Below are 27,374 nucleotides of genomic sequence, written 5' to 3' on the forward strand. Positions count from 1 at the left end.
GGGCGAGCCTTCAAAGGGTCCTAGAGTGTGTTCCAGGACCCTTTAGAGACTCACCCTGCCCCCCCTGGGGTCAGAGGGGCCAAAATTGCCACCTTCTGGGGCTCTTTTGAGGCTTGGGAAGTTTCAGAAGAGCCCCAGAAAATGGCAATTTCGCCCCCTCTAGCCTGGTGGGGGGGCAGGGCGAGCCTCCAAAGGGTCCTAGAGTGTGTTCCAGGACCCTTTAGAGACTCACCCTGCCCCCACCCGGGGGTCAGAGGGGGCAAAATCGCCACCTTCTGGGGCTCTTTTAAGGCTTGGGAAGCTTCAAAAGAGCCCCAGAAGGTGGTGATTTTGCCCCCCCTGGACCCGTGGGGGGGTGGGGGAAGCGTGGCAAGGATCCAAGGGAGCCTTCCAGACCCTTGCCACACTCCCCCCACCCACTCCCCACGGGGTCAGCGCGGGCAAAATAGCGACCTTCCAGGACCTTTTGAGAAGCTTTCAAGCCTCTCAAAAGGTCCTGGGAGCTGGTGATTTTGCCCCCCCTGGACCCGTGGGGGGGTGGAGGAAGCATGGCAAGGGTCCAAGGGAGCCTTCCAGACCCTTGCCACACTCCCCCACCCACCACCCACGGGGCCAGCGCGGGCAAAATAGCGACCTTCCAGGACCTTTTGAGAAGCTTTCAAGCCTCTCAAAAGGTCCTGGGAGCTGGTGATTTTGCCCCCCCTGGACCCGTGGGGGGGTGGAGGAAGCATGGCAAGGGTCCAAGAGAGCCTTCCAGACCCTTGCCACACTCCCCCCACCCCCCCCCACGGGACCAGCGCGGGCAAAATAGCAACCTTCCAGGACCTTTTGAGAAGCTTTCAGGCCTCTCAAAAGGTCCTGGGAGCTGGCGATTTTGCCCCCCGGACCCGTGGGGGGTGGTGGAGGAAGCATGGCAAGGGTCCAAGGGAGCCTTCCAGACCCTTGCCACACTCCCCCACCCCCCCACGGGGCCAGCGCGGGCAAAATAGCGACCTTCCAGGACCTTTTGAGAAGCTTTCAAGCCTCTCAAAAGGTCCTGGAAGGTCGCTATTTCGCCCGCACTGGCCCCGTGGGGGGGGTGGGGGAGCATCGCAAGGGTGCTGGAAGGCTCCCTTGGACCCTTGCGACGCTCCCCCCCATGGGGCCAGTGAGGGCGAAGTCACCACCACGGACTTTCTACCCCCCCTTTGGAGAGAAAAAAAGTGCATCTTATGGTGCAAAAAATACGATATTTTTCCACTATCATTGTTCCTATGTACTGTTTGCCAGCAGAGCACTTTCCAGTGTTCAAGAACCTCCTTGGTTTAGGTCCATTGAGCCATAATGAATTATACCAGTCAGTAAGATAAGATGAGGAAATGAGTGATTGAGGAAGGAAAAGCCTTCTTAAGGCAGTTCCTTTGAATTGTGCTGCCTACAGGTGCTTCAACAGAACTGCAGTAACAAAGACTTTTAATATAAGTGGCCACTTACAACAAAGAGAACGGAATCCCCTGGTGCAGCTTCACAGTGAGACAATTCGTATTTCTCTTGCTGTGTAGTTGCATCCTTAGATCTATGTCACAGGACATTTTCTCCAGCGCACTGGAAATGGTGGATATCAAGATTTTCACAGTGGTGGGCCCATGTTTAGAACTCCCTCCCTATGGAAATACATATGACCTCCTCAGTGTTAGTTAAAACAAACCTGGAAAATCTTTGCCTTTAAGTCTGCATTTGGTGCTTAAAAATAATTGGTGCTACTGTGGTATATGTGTTAATTGGGATTTTATCGTTTTTTGTATTTTCTGCTTTCTTGTGGGAACACATCATTGTGAAAGGCAGGTTAACCTCATTAATTAATAAATCAGATTTTTCTTTTGTTTTGTATACCTTCAAGACATGGATAGGTAAAATTGTACTGTAGGTGTGTTTTGGCTCTTTTAAAAAAATTAAAATGATTCTTGCATTAATATGCTTCAGTGGTCTTTACAGAGATATATATGGATATTTTCCCAAATATTTTTATAGAATTGACCAAAATGGCTTACTTTGTATCTGATGTTGTTTCAGATGTTGATTTCATAATGCTAATTTCATTAGGTAATGGAGCCACTGTTTCTACCATCCGATCCTCATGTCTGGTGGGATGTGCAATTACACAAGATCATTCAGACTCTCTGGTTCAGGCAGCTGCCATTTCCTGCCTCCAGCAGCTTCATATGTTTGCACCACGACATGTTAACCTTTCCAGTCTTGTTCCCAGTCTTTGTGTGAGTATAAAATATGTTGCCATTTTATTTAGTCAATATGCATTTGATAAGGAAGGGGAGAGCAGAGCTGAGGTTAGAGAGATGTTTCAAACAATAGTATTTTTATTCATTTCCCAATGCATTACCTGTTCCTATTTTCTTAAGAAAATGTGCTTCACACACTTTTCCCTTTGGTTTAATATAAACACCCAAGCATATATTTTTGTCTTAAGCTAGGTTACTTCTGTGTTGTGTATTTGGCAGATCTTGTGACAAGGTAGATTAGGAAGGTCCCCTATGATGATGGAAGAAAAGAAGCAACTGTTACAGAGCATGCTGAAAAATTGTGTCCTCAATAATAATAATAATAATAATAATAATAATAATAATAATAATAATAATAATAATAATAATAATAATAATAATAATAATAATAATAATAATAATAATAATAATACCTGATTAGATGTAGACATTTTTGACAGATTGCAAGACTTCTATTATTTTTTTTACTTCTTTTGGAATATGTTCAGAATGGCAATCAAACAGTATTGCAATTTACAGACATTTCAAATGTCCATAAAGGAAGTGTAGATTCAATTTTATATACTCTTGGACTTTTCATGAAGGGCTATCTGTACTACATGCTAAAATTTAGAAGCAAGTACCTATGTTTTAAGCATACTTTTTAGGAAACTGGCAACTTTTCTAAGGAGATTGCTGCTATCTCCTGTGCAGAAAATACACAACCTTGAGGACAAATGACTCTTGAGGGGGAAAAAGCTAGAAATCTGTTGACATTTTTGAAAGAAAAAACATATACTTTGCTTTTTAAAAAAAGATTGAAATTTGAAAGCATTTGTGTATGAAAAGCATGGTTTAGTTTGCAAGAAATTCAGGATTGTGTTGAAGAGCAGAAGCAGGTGACATATTATGTGAACGTTGCTGCTCTTGGTTGGTTTTCTTCACAGAGCTGTAATACTGCTGCCGCCGCCTTGGAAGCAGATAGCATTATCCCAATTAGATGCCTGTAAAATGATGTGTCTTCTGTAATCCATCTTTATGGCCGCATGCTTTCCAGTTATAAATTCTAGCACATTTTAGCTTCCTTTTAATGCCTATACCACCAAAAGTGTTGGTTTAAGATGTAGCAGTATCGGACAGATTCCTGTTCTCTGGCAAAAATGATAGAAATATCACAGCCTGGGTGGTCATGACTGTAGCTTAATACTTTAAAAACTTGTTAGGATGTGTGTGTGCACATCTGTCCATATGCACATTTCTCTGGCCTTGCTTTGGCATAAATTTGCATGCCAGCAAATTTATTGTGTATTGTATATGAAGATTACATCTGTCTCTAAATTGTTTATATTATAGAAATGTTCAAATGCTGAGCAGCTCTTTGGCATTAACCTTCATTGGCTATCAATCTTTTTTTAAGTGACACAACAATTCATGGTTACAGGTTCATCTGTGTAGCTCCCATCTGCTACTTCGGCGGGCTGCAGTAGCATGCCTGAGACAGCTTGCTCAGAGAGAAGCTGCAGAAGTATGTGAATATGCCATGAGCTTGGCAAAAAATTCAGGTGATAAAGAAAATAACGGTACAAGTAAGTATTGCTTCTATTTTCTCTAAAAACCAAACAAAGGTTGCTGTCTACGTTTTAGGCGTATTTCCATTTTCCTGCTTCTTCCACTACATTTTTATGCCTTGCTTGACTTCTTCAATGCAGTGGTATGCAAAGGCACTTCTTCCAATTTGTAAATGATGACTGTTTGTCAGCTGTTACCCTGTGGTTGTCTGTGGAAGATCCAAGGGCCTCGTGCTCACCAAATGCTTTGTTTATATACAAGGGTGCGATAACCAGCAGCTTGGGTATATTTGATTTTGAATGAGCATGCAATGAAAAGTCTCTGTCTGAGCCATTTGAGAGCTGAATCTAAAATGCCCTGTTAATTGTTTTGGCTGATTTATTTATTTATTTATTTATTTTAATAAACTCAGAACTGCAGAGCTGGAAGAGACCCTGTGGATCATCAAGTCCAGCCCCTGTCAAGGAGGCACAGTGGGGAATTGAACTCCCAATCTCTGGCTTTGCAGCCAGAGACCTAAATCACTGAGCTATCCAAAAATCTACGTATGTGGTGATACAGCTCTTAAATGCAGGGCCTTTTTCAGCCTGTCCACATATAAAACAGTTTCTTTTGTACAAATAGCAAAGAAATGAATGTTTATTTAAAGTATTTTTACCCCGCCTTTCTCCTTAAAAAGACGTAACATTTTAGATTTGATTAATATATTTTTAAAAGAATGTCATAGCATGGTGATACTTGGCCAACTCACATTGACGATTTCTAAGGGTACATGGAACTTCATTCCTCATTACCATTCCAGAACGGAAATACAGTGGTGCCACGCTTGTTGATTACTCCGCTCCACGATGAATCCGCTTTACGATGAGGTTTTTGCGATCATTATTGCGATCGCAAAACAATGTTTAAATGAGGAAAATTTGCTTTATGATGATCTGTTCCCTGCTTCGGGAACCGATTCTTCGCTAAACGACAATTTTAAAACAGCTGATCGGCGGCTCTCAAAATGGCCACCTGCTGTGCAAAATGGCTCCCCACTGTGTTTAGAATGGATTCCTCGCTTAACAGGCACTGGAAAATGGCCACCCTATGGAGGATCTTCGCTGCACGAGTTCGCTGCACTATGAGGTATTTCACCCTTTGGAACGCATTGAAACAGTTTTCAATGCATTTCAACAGGTTTTTAACTTTCGCTTGACAACGATTTTGTTCTACAGCAGTTTTTCTGGAACGGATTATCATCGTCAAGCGAGGCACCACTGTATAACTGAAATAAATGCACCTACATTCATTCCTTGATTACCTTGACTCTTGTGTGCCCATTTCTTAGTTTCCAAGCTTTACCTTTTAAATGTAGATTTCTTGGAAGAAGAAAATAAGTTTTTTATTTTTTTTTTAAATGCCATGCACATTGATAACATTGGATAGAAAATTTTGGAACTTTGGACAATTGGGGTTCAGATAAATAGAGCTCTGATAGAATGCTCTCTATTGATTCCAAAGTTTTGTGGCAGAGACTCTTTCATTTCTTTCCAGTTGCATTCCACTATTGTTTTTCTACAGTGTTGAAATTAACTCTAGCACACTGTTCATGGAGGATCAGCTTTAGCATTAGCTCAGGGAAAATTCTCTAAAGTACAAAACCACATCATATAATCGATTTTGTAGGATTGCTAGCATTTTGTGATTTATCAAAGAACCTCAGATAATATCAGAAGACATTGATATATATTATCAGTGCAATGTACAGTGGTGCCTCACACAACGATGTTAATTGGTTCCAAAAAAATCAACGTTGTGTGAAACATCGTTCTGTGAAACACCATTTCTCATAGGAATGCATTGAAAACCGGTTAATCCGTTCCAATTGGAACGGATTGCCATCGCTGAGTGAAAATCCCCATAGGAAACATCGCTGTGTGAAACAATGTTTCCTTCATTGCAATGTATTGAAGCCGACTCAATACATTCCAATGGCTTTGCGAAGTCCTTTTTCGCTCCTGTAAAAGTGTCTTACAATGTTTGGACGCTGTTTTAAATGATTGCAATGGTTAGTCCACCTCCTGAAACCTATGCAAACTGATTTTGGTGTTGTTCTGACACTTTGTTAATTTATGATGATTTTTTGTTTTTTCCATTGGAAACCATTAGGCAGACCATCCAATGGTTTCCAATGGAGAAAATTTAAAAAATCATCATAAATTAACGAAGTGTCAGAACAACACCAAAATCAGTTTGCATAGGTTTCAGGAGGTGGACTAACCATTGCAATCATTTAAAACAGCTTCCAAACATTGTAAGACACTTTTACAGGAGCGAAAAGGGAGATCGTTGTGTGAAAATCCCCCATAGGAAACATCGCTGTGTGAGGCAGCAAATTTGACAGAAAAAGGCATCGTTGTGTGAATTCATCGTTGTGTGAGGCACTCGTTGTGCGAGGCACCACTGTATCTTTCTTCTTTGTTTTGCAGATACCAATCCTTTTGCTCCAGGACTTGGCTCCCGGAGGGATATTCATGGGCGACATCAGGGAATTAATATCACAGAGACAGGACTTGAGGGAGTTCTTTTTGGGATGCTTGACCGGGAGACAGATCGGAAATTGTGCTCTGATATTCATGATACACTGGGACATATGCTTTCATCGCTGGCAGTGGAAAAACTGTCTCACTGGCTAATGTTATGCAAAGATGTCCTTGCTGCATCCAGTGGTAAGTGTTTAAAAATGACTATGTAAAGTGGCAAAGAATATATTAGCCTGCTTATTGACTCTCGCCCTGCTCATAGCTTTTATTTAGGATACCTTTTCTTTCAGTTTGTACATTGCTGTCTTTAGAAGAGCAGAATCCCCAATCAACATAACCACTGTTCTCACTGTTCTGGCTGAGAGATTTGGAGAGCTGTCATCCAAAAAATAAATAAATAAATAAAAAAGTTTTCCAACTTCTGGGAGGGACAGTATCTTATAAAACATGAAAATGTTAAATATGGCATAATGTAACTTTTTTCCTTCTTAAGCTTTGAAAACACAACTGAGGAACTAAACACCTTTGAAAGCTGCTTGAGCTTTAGCTGAAGTTTCAGAGGAAACACATTTCTTAACTGTGAACCACCCAGTCTTTGCATCACTGCCTAAAGTCCCGCTCTCTTTATACACCAGCATAATTCAATTAGCATGAATCTTGCTGTGAAATTTTCACAAGTTGAGTCAGTGTAGGCATTTGTGGTTGCGCAGTGAGTCAGAGGACTTGACACACAGGAGATACCTGCACTGACTTCATAACGTACAATAATTTGCTGCCAAGATTTATGCCGATTGTGTTGGTGGGTGTAACTGATAGGATTTGGATCATTTGAGTCAGAAAAAAAGGTTCCCATGATTTCTTTCTTGATTAATTTTTCAACATGAGACATGGTAGAGGAGGCTCTTTATCAAAGGGTCAGTAAACTCTTCTTTATTCTGTGTTGTAACTCTTTGATCATTTATAAACCATTTTATTTGAAAGCATCTGTGTAGAACAAGGCACAGAAGAATTTGTCTGAGGCCTAATCTGTCTAGAACTCTTGGTAACTAATTTAGGGGGGCTATAAAGGTCAACCTACAAACCTTACTTGGAACTGATTTGCATTTTCAACTAACGCAGAGATGCTTCAGAATTCCAGTTATCATAGGCATTTTTTAAAATGTATAGCAACAACATTTCATAGTTCAGGGTGTTGTTTGGTGCTTTGGTAAAGCTGTCTTTGGAAGGTTATTTGTGAGGTAATATTACTCAAATGAAGCTTCTCTAAGTCACTGATCTTTTGATTCCAGTTTCTTCTGGGAACATTTCATTTATGTTTGTGCTTGGACCTTCTGTGTGAATTAGGCCTTTGACTGTTGCTGTATTATATTACCTTATGTAACATAGTGCTATGGAATTATTCTAAATTCTTGCCAGGTGTTTACTGTGCTGTTCTGTAAATGAAGTGTCCTGCCAGTATTGGAACCATGCAGAAATATTTCCTCTCCTTTTTATATGTGTGTAGCTAAGACTTTACATTTACTTAAAGGTATTGGTACTGCTTTACTTGGCTGACTTCAAAGTTTTTCCATTTTTTAAAAAGGAAGAGGTATGTGAAGGTATTTCTTACTAGGTCTCTTTAGAGGTCAGCAAATAAACATTTTTTTTGCAAAATATCAAGATGCCTTTCAGGTTCCAATCTTGATGGTTAAAACAATGGTATTTCTTGTATTCATTCATACATGTATACATGCATGTGGGTTTATTACAAAGTTCATTCGTTTGTTCGTTTAGTCGTGTCCGACTCTTCGTGACCCCATGGACCAGAGCACGCCAGGCCCTCCTATCTTCCACTGCCTCCCGTAGTTGTGTCAAATTCATGTTGGTTGCTTCGCAGACACTGTCCAGCCATCTCATCCTTGGTCATCCCCTTCTCCTCTTGCCTTCACACTTTCCTAACATCAAGGTTTTTTCCAAGGAGTCTTTTCTTCTCATGAGATGGCCAAAGTACTGGAGCCTCAGCTTCAGGATCTGTCCTTCCAGTGAGCACTCAGGGTTGATTTCCTTTAGAACTGATAGGTTTGTTCTCCTTGCAGTCCAGGGGATTCTCAAGAGCCTCCTCCAGCACCACAATTCAAAGGCATCAGTTCTTCGGCGGTCTGCTTTCTTTATGGTCCAGCTCTCACTTCCATACGTCACAACCGGAAAAACCATAGCTTTGACTATTCGGACTTTTGTCGGCAAGGTGATGTCTCTGCTTTTTAAGATGCTGTCAAGATTTGTCATCGCTCTCCTCCCAAGAAGCAGGCGTCTTTTAATTTAGTGGCTGCTGTCTCCATCTGCAGTGATCATGGAGCCCAGGAAAATAAAATCTGTCACTGCCTCCATGTCTTCCCCTTCTATGACAAAGTAGCAACATGCAAAACACGGATTGCTGCCTTGTCATGGCGAAGGGGTTTGAGTAATTCAGAGAAGCTATGGGCTATGCTATGCAGGGACACCCAAGACGGACAGGTCATAGTGGAGAGTTTTGACTAAATGCCAAGCTATTCCAGTATCTTTGCCAAGAAAACTCCATGGACATAAACAAAATGCTAAAAGATATGACGCTAGAAGATGAGCGCCTCAGATCAGAAGGCGTCCAACATGCAACTGAGGAAGAGCAGAGGACAAGTAGCTCCAGAGCTAATGAAGTGGTTGGGCCAAAGCCAAAAGGAAGTTCAGCTGTGGACATGCCTGGAAGTGAAAGTCCGATGCTGCAAAGAAAAATACTGCATAGGAACCTGGAATTTAAGATCTATGAACCTTGGTAAGCTGGATGTGGTGAAACAGGAGATGGCAAGAATAAACATTGACATCCTGGGTGGCAGTGAGCTAAAATGGACGGGAATGGGCGAATTCAGCTCAGACAATTATCATACCTACTATTGTGGACAAGAATCCCGTAGAAGAAATGGAGTAGCCCTTATAGTCAACAAGAGTGGGAAAAGCTTTATTGCGATACAATCTCAAAAATGATAGAATGATTTCAACACGAATCCAAGGTAGACCTTTCAAAATCACAGTAATCCAAGTTTAAGCACCAACCACTAATGCTGAAGAGGCTGAAATTGACCAATTCTGTGAAGATTTATAACAACTTCTAGAACTGACACCAAAGAAAGATGTTCTTCTCATTATAGGGGACTGGAACGTTAAAGTAGGGAATCAATAGATAAAAGGAACAACACTTAAGTTTGGCTTTTGAGTTCATAACGAAGCAGGGCAAAGGCTAATAGAGTTTTGTCAAGAGAACAAGCTGGTCATCACAAACACTCTTTCCCAACAACACAAGAGGCGATTCTACACATGGAAATCACCAGATGGACAATACCGAAATCAGATTGCTTATATTCTCTGCAGTCAAAGATGAAGAAGCTCTATACAGTCAGCAAAAACAAGACCTGGAGCTGATTGTAGCTCTGATCACCAGCTTCTCATAGCAAAATTCAAGCTTAAACTGAAGAAAGTAGGAAAAACCACTGGGCTTAGGTAAAATCTAAATCAAATCCCTTATGAATACACAGTGGAAGTGAAGAACAGATTTAAGGAAATCACTTTGGTGGACAGAGTGCCTGAAGAACTATGATGGAGGCTCATAATATTGTACAGGAGGCAGCACTAAAAAATCATCCCAAAGAAAAGGAAATGCAAGAAAGCAAAGTCACTGTCCAACGAGGCCTTACAAATAGCAGAGAGGAGAAGGGAAACAAAATGCAAGGGAGATAGGGAAAGTTACAGAAAACTGAATGCAGACTTCCAAATAATACCAAGGAGAGACAAGAGGGCCTTCTTAAATGAACAATGCGAAGATATAGAGGAAAATAATAGAAAGGGAAAAACTAGAGGTCTGTTCGAGAAAATTGGAGATATTAAAGGAACATTTTGTGCAAAGATGGACATGAAAAAGGATAAAAATGGGAGGGACTTAACAGAAGCAGAAATCAAGAAGAGGTGGCAAGAATACACAGAGGAATTATACCAGAAAGACCTGGATATCCATCTGGGACAACCCAGATAGAGTGGTTGCTGACCTTGAGCCATACATCCTGGAGAGTGAAGTCGTGGCCCTTAGAAAGCAAGGCTAACAACAAGGCCAGTGGAAGTAATGGCATTCCAGGTGAACTATTTGAAATCTTAAAAGATGATGCTCTTATGGTGCTACATTGAATATGCCAGCAAGTTTGGAAAACTCAACAGTGACCAGAGACATGGAAAAGATCAATCTACATCCCAATCAAAAAGAAGGGCAGTGCCAAAGAATGCTCAGGCTACTGTACAAGTGCGCTCTTTTCACACGCTAGCAAGGTTATGCTCAAAATCCTCCAAGGCAGGCGTCAGTGGTATGTGGACTAAGAACTCCCAGAAGTACAAGCTGGATTCCGAAGGGGCAGAGGAACTAGAGATCAAATTGCTAACATGTGCTGAATTATGGAGAAAGCTAGAGAGTTCCAGAAAGACATCTACTTCTGCTTCATTGACTATGCAAAATTCTTTGACTGTGTGGACCACTGCAAACTATGGCAAGTCCTTAAAGAAATGGGAGTGTCTGACCACCTTATCAATCTCCTGAAAAATCTATACGTGGGACAGGAAGCAACAGTTAGAACTGGATATGGAAAAACTGATTAGTTCAAAATTGGGAAAGGAGCACAACAAGGCTGTATATTGTCCCCCTGCTTACTTAACTTATATGCAGAATACATCATGCGAAAGGCTGGACTGGAGGAATCCCAAGCCGGAATTAAGATTGCCGGAAGAAATATCAACAACCTCCGATATGCAGATGATACCACTCTGATGGCAGAAGGTGAGGAGCATTTAAAGAACCTCTCAATGAGGGTGAAAGAGGAGAGTGCAAAAAATGGTCTGAAGCTCAACATCAGAAAAACTAGGATCATGGCCACTGGTCCCATCACCTCCTGACAAATAGAAGGGGAAGATATGGAGGCAGTGACACATTTTACTTTCTTGGGCTCCATGATCACTGCAGATTGTGACAGCAGCCCCAAAATTAAAAGACGCCTGCTTCTTGGGAGGAAAGCGATGACAAACCTTGACAGCATCTTTAAAAGCAGAGACATCACCTTGCCGACAAAAGTCCGCATAGTCAAAGCTATGGTTTTTCCTGTAATGATGTATGGAAGCAAGAGCTGGGCTGTAAAGAAAGCTGACCGCCAAAGAATTGATACTTTTGAATTGTGATGCTGTAGGAGACTGTTGAGAGTCCCCTGGACTGCAAGGAGAACAAACCTATCCATTCTAAAGGAAATCAACCCTGAATGCTCACTGGAAGGACAGATCCTGAAGCTGAGGCTCCAATACTTTGGCCATCTCATGAGAAGAGAAGACTGCCTGGACAAGGGATGTTGGGAAAGTGTGAAGGCAAGAGGAGAAGGGAACAACAGAGGACGAGCTGGATGGACAGTGTCATTGAAGCTACCAACATGAATTTGACTAAGCTCCAGGAGGCATTGAAAGACAGGGTGCCTGGCATGCTCTGGTCCATAGGGTCACGAAGAGTTGGACACAGCTAAACGACTAAACAACAAGAACACCAACATGTTTATTATGTCAGAGTTATAACAAAAATTATTTTTATCTCTTTTTTTACCGTTCAGTTTTAAATTGCTCTTGGTGTGTTCATTGGTAATTAAGATATGAATGAAGTTTTTTGTGGCAAAGATTTTATGGTTTTAGGCAGGTATATGTCCATTCTTCGAAATATTGCTTGCAGCTGACTCTTGACTACACAGAAACAGTGCCTTTGTGGTCTTACGCTAACGTGGAATGTCCCTTTCAGGGGCACTCACTTGGTGCCTACCTGATTAGGTTTTAAGTTCTTTTGGAACTTTTCCTAGGTTTCAAGTGCATAATATTTTAATGCCGATATTTATATGACCATTCCTGTTGTTTTTATAATTGTATGTTATTTCAGTGGAGTTAACTCTTCTAGATGCTTTGGAATTCATTTTACTCAAATCCTGCTTAGAAATCCTTTAGGAAAAGAATGCAATCCCTTTTTATTTGCAGATATGACCACTACAGCTCCACTGGGAGGTGAAAAAGATGAAGACTCAGAGAAGAAAGATGAAATGGATGATGATACAATGTTTACAACACTGGGTGAAGAAGACAAATCAAAGCCTTCTGTGGCCCCTCGCTGGGCTACTCGAGTGTTTGCTGCTGATTGCCTGTGTCGAATTATCATGCTCTGTGAAAATGCAGATAAAGCCCACTTTGATCTAGCTCTGGCCCGTTCAGCAAAACTCAGGAACCCTAAAAGTAAGGAGAGATAACACTGGCAACAGTTGTGTCTTGCTTTCTTCCTCTCTTCCTCTCTTCTTCTTTTTTGTCTTCACTTGCTCTCTACTGGAACTGCTAAAGATTAACATCCTTGAAGATTTATTTAGAGGTTTTCTTTGTCTTCTCCAATAATAGGCTACTATAGCACTTTATCTCATTTTACCTTTATAAAAATACTATGGGGTATAGGATGAGAGGCTCAAGGTATCTCATTGACTTATTTGATGGGGACTAGTTCTATTTGTTCCTGAGCCAGCCACATTTTGGGCTTGGGTTTCTAGTTCCAGTGTAATTGTATGCTGCATATATAGAAAATGATGTACAGTGGGGTCTCGCCTTATGAACTTAATCCGTATTGGAAGGTGTTTCGTAGGTCAAAAAGTTTGTAGGTCGAATCTGCATTTCCCATAGGAATGCATTGAAAACCATTTAATCTGTATCTGCTCTTTTCCGTCCATAGAAACTAATGGGAAGCTGCTATTCCGCCTTCTGCCACTAGAGGGGGATATTTTTTCCTTTTTTTCCCTTAGGTTCAGGAAACGGAGGAAGGCAGGGAACAGTTTGCAAAGCACTTTAGAAATCTTTTTTTTTTCACTGAAGCCAATTTAAAATCATGTTTTAAAGCATGTTGTGCTGATTTTTACAGCACAAAGACACACAGGCAGGCTTTTTAGGTGCTGAGCAAGCCTCCCCAAGCCTCTTCAGAGCCAGCCCATCAGCTGATAGGCGGGGAGAGGAGGGTGCAGGAGGGGGGGGAAGCACAAAATGGCTGCCAGGCTCCCTTCTGGTGTGGGCTTTTAGCTGTTTCCTGCTCTTTTTCCTGCTGTTTGGGGGCTACCAAGGCCTGGTAAGTGACTTTCTTTTATTTATTTTTAAGTTTCTGACCCTTTTTCCCCTCCAGAAGCCTCTCTAAGGGGAGGGAGGGAGCACTTTTTTCGTGTTCGTAACTCGAGGGAAGTTCGTATGTCGAGTCCTTATTTCCCGTATAGGGCGGGTTCGTAAGTTGAATTGTTCGCAAGTAGGGTCGTTCGTAAGTCGAGACCCCACTGTACCCTCCTGCAGTCATAGCAGGGTGGCCAATTCTTTTATTTTCAGAGCCATTGAGAACTGTTATCTTTGCTAGTGGTTGCCCTTGTCTAATATCAATATTTAATATATTGGTCTTCAATATATAGTCTTCAATGACCATTAGTCTGTGAGAACCTATTGTGCCCTCTCATAGTGTTAGAGAACAAAGAGGAGTTGTAGTTCATGCATTGTAACCCAAAACCTAGGCTACAGTGCTGTGCCTTTAATCTTATATACTCCATCCTCTGCACACACACGCACATACACAAGGTTTGAAATTTGTCTCCTGGTTTGTTCTGAAACTTGTAATTTTAATTTCTTAGTTCAGATGTAACAGAAGATTATGTTTAATTCTTTTAGGAAGTCTTCAGCCAAAGTGTGAAAGAAGAGAAGAGTGAAAGGGTGATAAAAAGATGGAGCATGTTGGCTTCACTTTTGTGCACGTATTGGCTTAATAAATGACAATGGATTTTTAAAAATTACTTAACCCTAGCTGTGATAGGCATTGTAAACCTGATAATGTTAGTTTACACTTGCTGTGGACATAAACAGAACTATAATTTATTTGTACTGTATACAGTTGTAATAAGGGATATAATTTATCCATCTTGGCTTTTCAGGTAGTACTTTGAGGTTTTCTTCAGTTTACCTTCCTGAAACTGTATCAGATACATGTGTAATGTAGAGTGAAAGGCAAGTTGGCAAGTTTGACTTTTGAAGTACTAGTGGTGGCTCTTTGTGGACTCTGTGAATCACACCTTGGGTGATCCGCACCTGCATGGAGCCTCATGGAAAATTCTAGAGCTTCTGCGGTAGCAAAAAACACATTAGAATAGGCCCTTGGCACCTTGGCGCCAAAGCTCCCCTTTTAGTTTCTTTCAACTGCCACATTGAGAGCCTCGTAGTTCTGCTTCTGTGAGTAAATGAGAAAAGAGATTCCTTTTTATTCTAAAATCTTTTTTTCCTTTACAATTAGAATAAATCGAATTCATTACTTACAGAGATATTTTCTTTTTTCCTTGCTCAGCCTCCGGCTGGAGCACCCCCCATCATCACTTTTCCCTCCAAATTGGTTTTCTCCTATTCATGGCCCCTTTGGGCCTGTTTAAACACTGTGTGGTCTGTGATAACAAAACACCACTCTCCAACAGCCATGCCAAGTGTCTTTTTTGCTTGGGAGAGACACACCAAATGTCCTCCTGCCGCATTGTAAAAACTTTAAGTGCAGAGTTCTCTGTTCTTGCCTCTCGGGGTTAAAACTCCACCTTTGGGAACAATCCCTCCAACCAACTAAAATGGCCCAATGTCCCTGTAAGGCCACCTCTCAGACCAATGCAATGAAAAAGACTCTTTCTGAAGCCTCAAAACAATGTCCATTGACCACACCATCCCACTCAGACGCTCTGTTCACTTTGTCTAAAACCTCCAAAACCCATAAACCAAAATGCTCAATACCGAAATCTTCGATATCGAAGCCTTCCACTAAACACCAGATGTCCACCGATGCCTCTTCAGTTCCGGAGCCTTCTCCACCTAAAAAATTCAAACAACATAAATCTAAGTCTACAGTCATTTCTCACCAACCTCAACAAGTTTGTGAATCAATTTCTGTCACCTCGCCTTCTGACAATGTCGGTATCCCATCTCACCAACCCTGTTCTCAATCACCAAAATGGGATGACAGTCTATCGTTTAACATCTTCTCCTCCCAGTCCTCAACACTCTGTTCCTTTGAGCAACCCTTCTGTAGTTGCTTCACCCAACAGAGTCGATTCTGAACAACAACTGCAGAGCATACCTTATTCGGTGACATCTGATAGTCCACCACGGCCTCCTCAGAGGCATCGGCCCCAGCAGTCCCTGGAGCTGTCTATTCCATCACGCATGGCTCAGACCCACGTTCAGCACTCTCATCGGGTTGCCATTTGCCCTGACCAGTTCTCGACTGGACAAACCACAACCACCAATCAGCCAGTTGCTATATCCAGTTTGGTTGTACCTTCCTACAGCGGACCTCAATATCAACAGCCATCGGTATCGAAATGGCCATATCATCATGACCCACACAGACTCCAATCTGCTCCCTACCTGGCACCTAAAAGACCCAGAACGGTCGAGCAACATTCTTCTACACGCGAGGCTTTTACAGCTCCAGCCTCCCGCTATTTTCCTGCTAACCCAGACAAGAGAAACCATTCCTCTTGCTTGGCATCTCCAGCGTCTGTATACTCCACTGCCTTACCAACTCGTCAACAACCTCCCTTTCAACATCACTGAGACAGGCTCTGATATTGATTATCTTCGATATCCATCCTGGTCCATGGACACTCGTTCTGTCCTGCTGCCGACGCACGATCTCCATCGGTTAATAGAACCAAGCCATCAAACTCGACATTACTATGACTCCAAGTTTTACACCAACGTATTAAACAATGTCCTATTAAACAATGTCCACAGACACTCGGATGACGTCTCTCAATGTCTCAAATCCTTGACACCGACAAATGCCCATCAACATGCCGCCTCCATCGACATTGAGTCACAAATGTCAAAACTATGATGTTCAACCTCTCGACACTGAAGTCAATGGACAATCCGTTGACTCCCGACATGACCATGAATATTCCAATCACGGATCCAGACCTCAAATGCTATCAGTACTACTTACCTCACTAGAATCCAATCTTGTCGATGCTGACCCACCATCGCCAGCAGAAGATTTCCAAACATACGCCCAACTTATGATCCGTATGGCTAAGTCTCTTGATCTCCAAATCCACCGCCCTTCGACAGAATGGGCCAATCATCTATACAACTCAGTTTCTAAAGATACAGCTACTCCAGTACATATTTCAATGCTACCATCTCTACTTAGCACTGCTCAACGATCCTGAACAAAACCAGCCTCTTCCCATACAATGTCAAAACGAATTGATAACTTCTACAGAGTCCACAACCCTGGAGCTTTATTTCTTCAAAAACAACCAGCTCCAAACTTTATATTTGTTGAAGCCTCACAATCCAGATCTCGACATCGACAGGCTCTCATACCACCAAATAAGGACAGTAGGAGGATTGATTCAATGGGCAGATGGCTTTATTCCACAGCAGCGTTCACCATGTGTGTCGCTAACTATCAGGGAGCCATGGGTGCATATCAATGTTTCCTCTGGGAAAATATGTCAACCTTTGTCGAATAGTTGAAATTCCTCCAATTTCAACTAGGATCACAAGCCTACCAATTCAAAAGGCTTCCTTTCGGACTTGCAACAGCTCCAAGAGTGTTCACCAAGTGCATGGCACCAGTAGCCACTTACCTCAGACTTCAAAAAATTATCATATTTCTATATATTGACGATTGGCTATTTAGCGGTCAACCTCTGGGAGTGGTGCCTAGCACATCATATCTGACTCATGGCTTTACACATAGCCGACCACAACAATGACCTAGCGGATCTACTCAGCTGCAGAAATTCTCAAGCTCACGAGTGGGAGTTAGACCAATCAATTTTTCTTCATCTTTGCAAGCGATGTGGCAAACCAACTGTCGATCTCTTCGCCTCCCATGTGAATCAGAAGTGCAAACGGTACTGCTCCCGAGCCGGCGTTGGCAAGCACTCCCAAGGAGATGCATTCGATGGCTGATGGCCCAAGACCCTCACCTACCTTTTTCTGCCGTTCCCACTCCTCCACAAGATCATAGTTCACCTACAACAAGACGAACCTGATGCCATCGTTATAGCCCCTTGGTGGCCGAGACAACCCTGGTTTCCTGTCCTTAAAAATCTCTCCTCACACATTTACTACCTCCCTTGCCTGCCTCACCTCACACAGAACAACACAAGTACTCCACCCAGACTTACGTGTTCATCACCTGGCAGCATGAAGGATTCCACCTCACTAATGGACATTCTCCATCAGGTGAAGAAACCCTCCACTAGGAAGGCATACCTATATAAATGGAACAAATTCAAATCTTTCACTGAAGCTTCCTCATTGCCTTCTATCAACCCATCACTTGCCACTATTCTACATTTTTTGCTTCATCTCAAGTCTAGCGGCCTTTCTCTCTCTTTCTTGAGAGTTTACCTCTCCGCCATAGTTTCTTATCAGCCTCCTCACTCTACAGCAGCTGATTTTTTCAAACATCCAACATTAAAATGTTTTAAAGGTCTATCTCATATATACCCAGATACGCATCCGCCTTCCCTGCAATGTCATTAACGCTGATACTACAACAACTTACTAAAGCTCCTTTTGAACCTTTAGCTTCAACTGATTTACAACTATTTACCTTTAAAACAGTTTTCCTCATCGCTATCACCTCAGCTTGACAAGCTATTGATTTAGCAGCCTTACGTTATGACTACCCTTATTTACATTTTTTCCAGACAAGGTGAAACTATCCATGGATATTTCTTTCCTCCCCAAAGTTGTATCTCAATTTCATCTCTCTCAGCCATTTATCCTTCCTTCTTTCCATCACTGTCATCAACTCAAGAAAATATCCTCCATACTCTGGATGTTAGATGAGCCCTTGCCTTTTACATCCAGTGCACCCAATCGTTCCTGCTCTCACCTCACCTTTTCATAAGTCACCAACCACCTACCAAAGGTCGTCAGGTGACATCTCGAACTATATCTAGATGGGTCGCTTCAGCCATTCACCTCGCATATCAACTGGCACGGAAACCAGTCTCGAAGGTGATTCGCCCTCACTCCACCAGGGCAGTGGCGGCCTCTATGGCATTCCCACACGGTGTACCTCTTCCAGACGTTTGCGCCTCTGCCACCTGGGCACAGCCGTCCACTTTCATCTGGCATTATAGACTTGATCTCCGGCAGAAGTCTGATGTGGCATTTGGATGTGCAGTTCTAGCCTCTACCTTGGCGTGACACCCTGCCTCCGGGAAAGACAGCTTTTTAGTCACCCAGGGTGTGATTCACAGAGGCCGCAAAGAAGAACAACAGGTTACCCACCTGTAATTGTAGTTCTTTGAGTGGACCTCTGTGATTCACACATCCCGCTCATCCTCTCCACTGTCACGCCATTCTGCTTAATATAGTGGTGGTCGACACAACTGAAAGAGGAGCCTTAGTGCCAAGGTACTTATATGGGGGAGGGGCCTATTCTAATGTGTTTTTTGCTACCGCAGAAGCTCTAGAACTTTCCAGTGAGGTTCCCCGCAGTCATGGATCACCCAGAGTGTGAATCACAGAGGTTCACTCAAAGAACTACAATTACAGGTGGGTAACCTGTCGGTTTTTTATGCTCTATTTTCAGATGACCTTCTAGTGCTGCATCTCTCTGATCTAATTCGGATGGCATTTATGGCTGCAACTGACCATAGCAACCAGTTGCGCAAGGCTGGCCTTCAAGCGCTTGAAGATATTATCAAGAAATTTGCAGCAGTTCCGGAACCAGAATTCCCAGGCCATGTGATTCTAGAGCAGTATCAGGCTAATGTAATCTTTATTTGGAAGTTTAAACTTACGAAAGAGCTGTATTGTTGACTGTCATCTTGCTTATGTAGGAGTTTTGAAAAGTGCTGTTTAGAAAACTACTGTTTCTTAAATTGTTCCTCATTTACGAAAGTTGGTTGGATAGCTCAGTGGTTTAGGTATCTGGCTGTGGAACCAGAGTTTGGGAATTCCGCATTGTGCCTCTTGAGTGTAGAACCAGCCTGTGTGGCCTTGGGCAAGCTGCACAGTCCTAAGAGGGTGCCTACCAGAAGAAGTGAGTGGTAGGACACTTCTGAGTATTCTCTACCTCGAAAACTCTGAAAAGGGTTGTCATACGTCATAATTGACTTTGCAGCACATGATCATCATTATTTTAAAGTTAAAATACAGTTCTTAAGTGTGCCAAGCATTGCTGCTGACACAGAACTGCAGCAGCTCCCCTCATCATTTATGATCTTCCTAGTCACAACCAAAAGGCTGTGGAGGCTCAAAGTATTCCCAACTGTGAATAGGTCAGTTCAAATGAAGTGAGCCACCTGCTTCCATTTTTCATGCTTAATAATATTGAAGGAGTCAAGACTACTTCTAATAGCAGCTCCAAAATGAAATTCAGTTAAAAACATATATCCTTTCTCAATGGAAGGACAACTTGGACATTTCCCATACAGAGAGAGGGGGGAAGGGAACATGCAGCCTTGGGGCTGTATGCACACATACCAAGGTTATTTTTGTGTAGTTTCCTGGCATCCCCTTTCTCTGACAAAATGAATAAAAAAATAAAATTGGAAACATCTAAGAGCAACTAATCACTTTTCTCTCTCTCTTTCTTAAAACATTTTATTTTTCAATCTTACATTCAATTCATGCTTGTTAAACATAGTGTTACATTGGTTCCTTATGACTATTTGTTTTTTGCATCTTGGTGTCTTCTTAATTGTCCCTTCAAAATCTATATGTTTTCTAAACATTTAGACCATCCATGTATATATTTTAGTATGCAATATTGGCTGTTGTCATAATATTGCTCCCATAGTATACAGTGTTCTCAAAATCCTAACAACATACCTAATATAAGTAATTCCGGTTCCAACTTGATATAATTTTGAGGTGATTTAACTGAAGAACTTTATATTTTATAGCAGTAATAACTGAATAGGTTTATAATACATAATAGATGTTATCTAAAGCATTTTATACAAATTTTCTTTATATAATTGTTTAGCCATTTCTATCTCTACATTTTCTATCATATCAATATTGTATCTAATATATGTTCATTAAGTACTATTTGTTTTACCTCATCCTTATATCTAGCTTCAGTTTACCTTAAGAATGACCATGTTATGCCTTTACCCTGATTAGTGATCCCTTATTCCAGTTTAATTCCTTTTTCTAATATACAGTGGTGCCTCGCTTAACGACGTTAATTTGTTCCAGCGAAATAGCTGTAGAGCGAAAACATTGTTAAGCGAAATAAAAAAGCCCATTGAAACGCATTAAAACCCCCTTAATGCGTTCCAGTGAGCTGAAAACTCACTGTCCAGCGAAGATCGTCCATGGGGCAGCCATTTTCGCTGCCTGTAAAGCGAGGAATCTGTCCAGAAACACAGCGGGGAGCCATTTTAAGCAGCCGGCGGTCATTTTGAAACTTGACGATCAGCTCTTTTTGATCGTCGTAAAGAGAAAATCTGTTCCCGAAGCAGGGAACCGATCATCGTTAAATAAAAAAAACCATTTAAAACATCGTTTTGCGATCGCAAAAACCTAATCATCAAGCGATTTTGTTGTAGAGTGGGGCAATCATTAAGCGAGGCACCACTGTATACAATATGCCCCCCTACAATCCCAGAAGTTAAGTATATACAGTGGTGCCTCGCTTAACGAGCGCACCGTTTAACGAAGAATCCGTATAGCGATCCCTTTTTGGGGATCGCTATACGGATCTGCCCCAATCGCCGCACTCGCTTTGCGACAATTGGGGCGTCCGGCGGCCATTTTGGAGCCGCCGAACAGCTGAACGGCGGCTCCAAAATGGCCGCCGGATGACCCGAAATGGCCCCCTATCAGTGTTTTCTCGCCCTCCCCTTGCTTACGGAGGTCGCAAAAACGCTGCGGGGGGGCATTTCGGGTCATCCGGCGGCCATTTTGGAGCCGCCGATCAGCTGATCGGCGGCTCCAAAATGGCCGCCGGACGTGAAAACATCGCTGGAGGGGTAAGTTTGGACGCTTATTGGAACACATTAAACTAAGTTTAATGCGTTCCAATAGGCTTTCCTTGCCCGCACAGCGATGTTTTCGTATAGCGAAGGTTAATCCGGAACGGATTAACCTCGCTATACGGGGCACCACTGTACATGCTTTCAACATTGAAGGCTACCTTAATATTTTTTCCCTTTTCATCTTTCTAAGTAACTCCTCTTATTTGTCTTTTCCCAAATCTTGTTTCTATCTCTCTAAACCTTTTGCTGTGCCTTGTGCCACCTGTGGATATTTTATACATTGGTTCTATCTCCAATAGATCTTCCAGGCTCTTTTTAGTTAGATGTGCTGATTCTCTCCCCTTATCTTCCCTTACCAAACCTAAAATTCTCCTCAGCTCCAGGGTTAGAGTTAAATCTTTTAGGTTTTCTCCTCTAATTTCCTGATTGGCATGCATCATCCACCACCCTTTCATTTCCTTGTTCATTATTCCCTGTCTCCTGTTGACTATAGTTCTTCTTCAGGTGCTCCTCGAATATTATCGCCTCTTCATTATGGGATCTCACTATTTCTAGAATTGCTTGAAGAGTAGATTTTGCTTCATACCAAAATTAACCTTGTTGTGGCATTATGTCCCAGATGTCAAGTAATTGTATTCCAAGTGAAAGTTGTCCAGATGCTTAAAGTAATCAGTCCAGTTCCATCAGTACATGCTTCCATAGGTCCAGTTTAATAGATAGATCATCTTTAGGGTCAAACTTGAATCCATTCTCAGACATAGAGAGTTTTTTCCGCCTAAAGGCTCAAGGTCCCATCAAGTAAAGAACCCAGGGTAAAGTTTAGAAGTTCCACTTTGACTGGATTAGGCTTTCTAGGGTTAATTTCTGTGTAGTTCAGTTCCATCCTCAAAAAGAAAGGGAATTCCAAACAGCCATAAAGTGTTCACCTTAGATAACTGTTACAAGTACGTAGCGTAAACAGGTTTAGTTTCCCAGAGTTGTTGCCAATGGTGCTTTCACAAGAAAGATTCTTAAGTTTATAACGACAAGTAATACCAAACTTCCTTCCTTGAAGTATAATTAAATGTCTAGTTAATATCCAATTTATTTTCCTTGTGTCTCCTTGCGTCTCCTCCTCTCTCTAGATTCACTGCTGCTCAGTCAGTGTTGAGGAATAGAAGACGCTATTTCTGCTGTAGGAATTGTCTCGTCCAGGGATAGTAAAGCAATACAGTTAAAAAATATTTCTCACCTAGTGGTAACACAATGTTAATTAGGCTGATTTATCGCTTCTCCATTGCTGGCTGCCGATGACTTGCAAGCAGGCTTGTTCAGCAGCTTGTTTCTGCCTGCTGGTTGATTGGGGAGTTTTCTGGATCAAACGTGGATAACCACCATTCCCCCCATGATCAACAGGCTTCTCCCTAATTTCACCACCTCTTCAGGGTGGTTTTAACCTCCTGGGGGGTCCCAAACAGGTCAGAATTCAGCCCAGGGACAGAGCTCCATCTTCCTGCTGCTGCCTCATTGCAGTGTCAAGCTGGAAGGCCCCAACTAATCACTTTTCAAAAGCCCCAGAGGCAGAAAATTGGTCCCCAGATTCTCTCCTTACTGGTTGCAAATGCCAGTTAATAGAAAATGTCTGATTTCCCCTTTTAAGAACTGGAATATGAGATGGAATTCCATTATGCTGTTTTTCCCATTCTTCTTTTATAGGTTGGAGCTGCTTTAAGGCCAGCTTTCTCACAGGATACCCCTTCAGATATAACAGCAAAAGCTTGCCAGGTACAAAGAAAAAATATTGTGATTTGCTTTCAGGAGAAAAAAGAGACACAGGAGTGAGAAGTTATTAGCAAGCCAAATTTTTTGTCTGAGGTATCATGTAACTTGTTTATTTTAGGAGTGACTCTCAATAAATATGTAGAATATATTCCACTTATTTAATTTTTTTATTGCAGAACATATGAAGGCAAGCTAAGTTCAAACTTAATCTTTGAAATTTTTGGATGGGTTGAGATCAGAAGTTTGTCCAAGAAAGACACGATTCTGGATCTGCCATACTGGTCTTCAGTAGTGTGGGATCCTTTCTCAAAAAACAAAGTCTTTTACTGTTATTGTTGTTGCTGTTGTTGTTCATCGGCATCATCATTAGTCTATTATTACTACTATTACTGCTTTTATTTTTAGGTGTGTAGCACCTGGATAGGAAGTGGAGTTGTAAGCGACCTTAATGATCTTCGCCGTGTTCACAATCTCCTTGTCTCTTCTCTGGACAAAGTACAAACAGGAAAAGGGTCTTCAAGTCAGCTTTACAGAGAAAGTGCCACTACTATGGAAAAATTGGCAGTACTCAAAGCATGGGCTGAGGTAAACTTTTTAGATAAATTATATAGGAGCCATTATTTATTTGAGGTCTTTGGTGGATTGAAGATAAATAGTTTGCACAGAACACAACCAATAATTTGTAAGTTAACAGAAATATAAAAAATGTAGGAATTCCAAAACAGTTTGTTTTTAATGTGAAACAATGTATCTTGAAGTTATTTGAAAGTATTAAGTATAACATCATTGTATCACCTAAACAGCAAGGTATTCATATACAGTGGTGCCCCGCTGGATGATTACCCCACTTGACGACAATCCACTTAACATTGAAGTTTTTGCGATCGCAAAATGATGTTTAGCTGGGGGAATTTCACTTAACACTGATCGGTTCCCTGCTTTGGGAACCGATTTTTTGCTTTACGAAAAATGGCTGCTGGCTGTAGAAAATGGCTCCCCGCTGTGTTAGGGACGGATTCCTCGCATTACAGGCACCAGAAAATGGCCGCCGTATGGAGGATCTTCACTGGGTGCGCAGGTATTTCGCCCATTGGAACGCATTGAACGGTTTTCAATGCGTTTCAATGGGTTTTTTACTTTCGCTTGACGACGATTTCGCTCTACAGCGATTTCGCTGAAACGAATTAACGTCATCAAGCGAGACACCACTGTACTTGCATTAATGGGGTAATATATAAATAGAATTAATTAAATTAAAATATCTTGAATAGAAACAAAGAGTCTGTTGGTGGGGACATTTTATTTCTAAAATACTTCCTTTCAACACCCCCCCGAGTAATTATGTACTCATGTGTGTTACAGCAGTTCTGAAAGGATGAGTTGTTAGCGAGATCCTGAGAGTAAATAACCAACAGCTTGTCCTAACACATAAACTTCTACATAAAATAAAAATGATGTGCAACGTAAATATACACTAGTATATATAAATGTACAAAATAACTTGTAGTTTAAGACAGTGGATGGAGCCATCAACTTTTTGCAAGGAATCTCAATTTATACAAAAGTAGAGTAATCAGAAGCTACTGTGTTTCCCCAAAAATAAGACAGGGTCTTATATTATTTTTTGCTCTAAAAATGCCTTATGGCTTATTTTCAGGGGATGTTTTATTTTTTTTCATGTACAACATTCCACATTTATTCAAATACAGTCCTGTCATCTTTTTCTTATTGCTGCACAATGGTAGAGGACGGGGTTTCACTTAACTAGGCCTTATTTTGGGGGTAGGTCTTATATTACGAGCATCCTGAAAAATCATACTAGGGCTTATTTTCAGGTTAGGTCTTATTTTCGATGAAACAGGGTAGACTCATGCAGCATGCCAGGTGTTGAATTGAGACCTGGAAACAGTTTGCATTGTAGATTTGCTGGCTGACCTTAGAATATAGCACCACAGCAAAATGGATTCTTTACTGTAAAATCTGCCACCTCTACATGCTTAATGTGAACAACGTACTGTTTACCAGTAGATTAGTACTTCTTGGATTGTAAATCTCCTACTATACAGTATAGTAGGTATATCGATTTATGAACTTAATCTGTATTGGAACGGCGTTTGTACATTGAAAAGTTTGTAAATCGAGGCAAACTCCATAGGAATGCATTGAAAACCATTTAATCCATACCTCCTGACTTTTGTTTGTATGTCGAGGCGCTGTTTGTAGGTAGAGGCATTAGTTCCCATAGGAACTAATGCAAAGCTGGTTAATCCGTACTCTACTGCTAGGGGGAAAATTTTTAAATTTTTTCTTCTTCTTTTGACCTAAGATGAACTTAGGTCAAAAAAAGGGCAGGAAAGGTGTTTTTTCATTTTTTTTCTCGTTTGTAAGTTGAGGCTCCGTTCGCAAGTCGAAGGAACTTTTTGCGAATGAAGCCATTGGTAACTCGAATCATTCACAAGTGGAGATGTTCGTAAGTCGAGGTACCACGTCACATGCCTTGTTCAAAGCGGAAAAGCAATAGTGCTACTTTTTGACACCACAAACTGCAATTTGGAAGCAAGATTCACAGCTGTAGAGGACCCTTTGGGGTGCACATGGCCCACCTTTAGTTTATGATATGGATTTTGTACTCCATTACTTCAAATGATATTGAAATGAAGGATATTGGGCACAATAGTCAACATCCTGAACATGCCATATGGTATTGATAAAAGTCTCAGGCCCTAATGTCTCTGAGAAAATTTGCTGCAGAATTCACCTTTTCGTGACATTTGATGACCAATATTGCAAAGTGGGTTTTTCTTGTTTTGTTTTAGAGCAAGGTACACATAGCTGTACATCCTAATTAATGAAGCAAGTACTTTATGGATTAGAAATGATGCATTAATGGAACATGATATATTTAATCTATATTGTCTGCACAGTCAGTAACACTTCATTTGGATCTTTACCTAAAGGTATATGTTGTAGCCATGAAGATTAAGAAGGAAGCAGAGAGTAAACCGAAGAAACCTGTTAAGAACGGAGGTGATGACGACGACGATGATTATAGTGCAGTAGATGAGCTGCCACCAGACAGCTTAATAACACTAGTGCAACCAGAGCTGCCCACCCTTAGTCGCCTCTGGTTAGCTGCACTTAAAGACTATGCACTTCTGACTTTACCAGCAGAATTTTCAAGTCAGCTTCCTCCAGATGGTAAGAGACAACTGGGGTGAGTGGGAATATAATTATTTTTCTATATGTAAAAGGAGACAGAACCATACAGGTAATCATATTGGAAGGCTTGGTGTGTTCCGTACATTTGCTTTGTTCTCATTTTGTTTTCATAGCTCAGTGGGTTGGAGCACTGGGCCATAGAATCGTGAACTGGAAGTTTGAACCTCCAGTGTGCTTTTCAGGAGAGGAGCCAGCTGAAATCACCTAGTGTATATGTGGCTAATGGGGTTACATCTCCTGCCACTTGTATGGTCTTGGCCCAGCTGCATGGTTCCAGAGCACCATCAGAAGGGAGGCTAGTAGAGCACTTCTGAGTACAGTACTTCTATAAATATAAAACCCTGTGAGGGCCACTTGAGATCATTAACTGCAGTAATACTATGAGCAAAAAGGATCTTGAAATAGTTGTAGATCATAACTGAATATGAGCCAACAGTGTGATATGGCTGTAAAAAAAGACAAATGCTATTTTACACTGTATTCCATGAAGTACTAGTTCCCGTCTATTCAACACTGTTAGGCCTCATACTATGTTCATTGCGGGACACCACACTTTAAGAAGGATGCCAGCAAACTGGAGCAAGTTCATAGGAGGGCAGCAAGGACGATCAGAGGACCGGAAACCAAGCCCGTTGAAGAAAAACTGAAATGACATGTTTAGCCTTGAGAAAAGGAGACTGAGGGGGTATATGATAGCACTTTTCAAACACTTGAAAGATTGCCGTACAGAGGAGGGACATGATCTGTTCTTGATCATCCCAGAGCTCAGGACATGTAATGAGCTCAAGTTATAGGAAGCCAGATTTCAGTTGAATACAGTAGTGCCTTGAATTACGAACTTAATTGGTTCCGTAAGATGGTTGTAACTCAAGTTGGTCATAACTCAAAGTACCATTTCCCATAGGAATACATTGAAACCCCATTAATCTGTTCCGGGGGGGGGCACACACACACCAAAAAACAAACACTGC

The 27,374-nt window shown here is 41.6% G+C and overlaps 1 protein-coding gene across 2 annotated transcripts in view; it reads left to right on the forward strand.

Moving 5' to 3' along the window:
• Positions 1 to 27,374, forward strand: part of HEATR5B (HEAT repeat containing 5B) — a 74,116-nt gene that overhangs the window by 29,952 nt on the left and 16,790 nt on the right. For both annotated transcript variants that reach the window (XM_020802840.3, XM_072992495.2), the window contains exons 21-28: positions 2,083 to 2,252; positions 3,697 to 3,841; positions 6,296 to 6,535; positions 12,401 to 12,652; positions 19,026 to 19,207; positions 23,119 to 23,187; positions 23,590 to 23,769; positions 26,142 to 26,382. In XM_020802840.3, coding sequence (XP_020658499.3) covers positions 2,083 to 2,252; positions 3,697 to 3,841; positions 6,296 to 6,535; positions 12,401 to 12,652; positions 19,026 to 19,207; positions 23,119 to 23,187; positions 23,590 to 23,769; positions 26,142 to 26,382 — 1,479 coding nt within the window. The remainder of the gene's footprint in view (positions 1 to 2,082; positions 2,253 to 3,696; positions 3,842 to 6,295; positions 6,536 to 12,400; positions 12,653 to 19,025; positions 19,208 to 23,118; positions 23,188 to 23,589; positions 23,770 to 26,141; positions 26,383 to 27,374) is intronic.

The sequence above is a fragment of the Pogona vitticeps genome, chromosome 1, assembly GCF_051106095.1.
Source record: "Pogona vitticeps strain Pit_001003342236 chromosome 1, PviZW2.1, whole genome shotgun sequence".
NCBI lineage: Eukaryota > Metazoa > Chordata > Lepidosauria > Squamata > Agamidae > Pogona > Pogona vitticeps.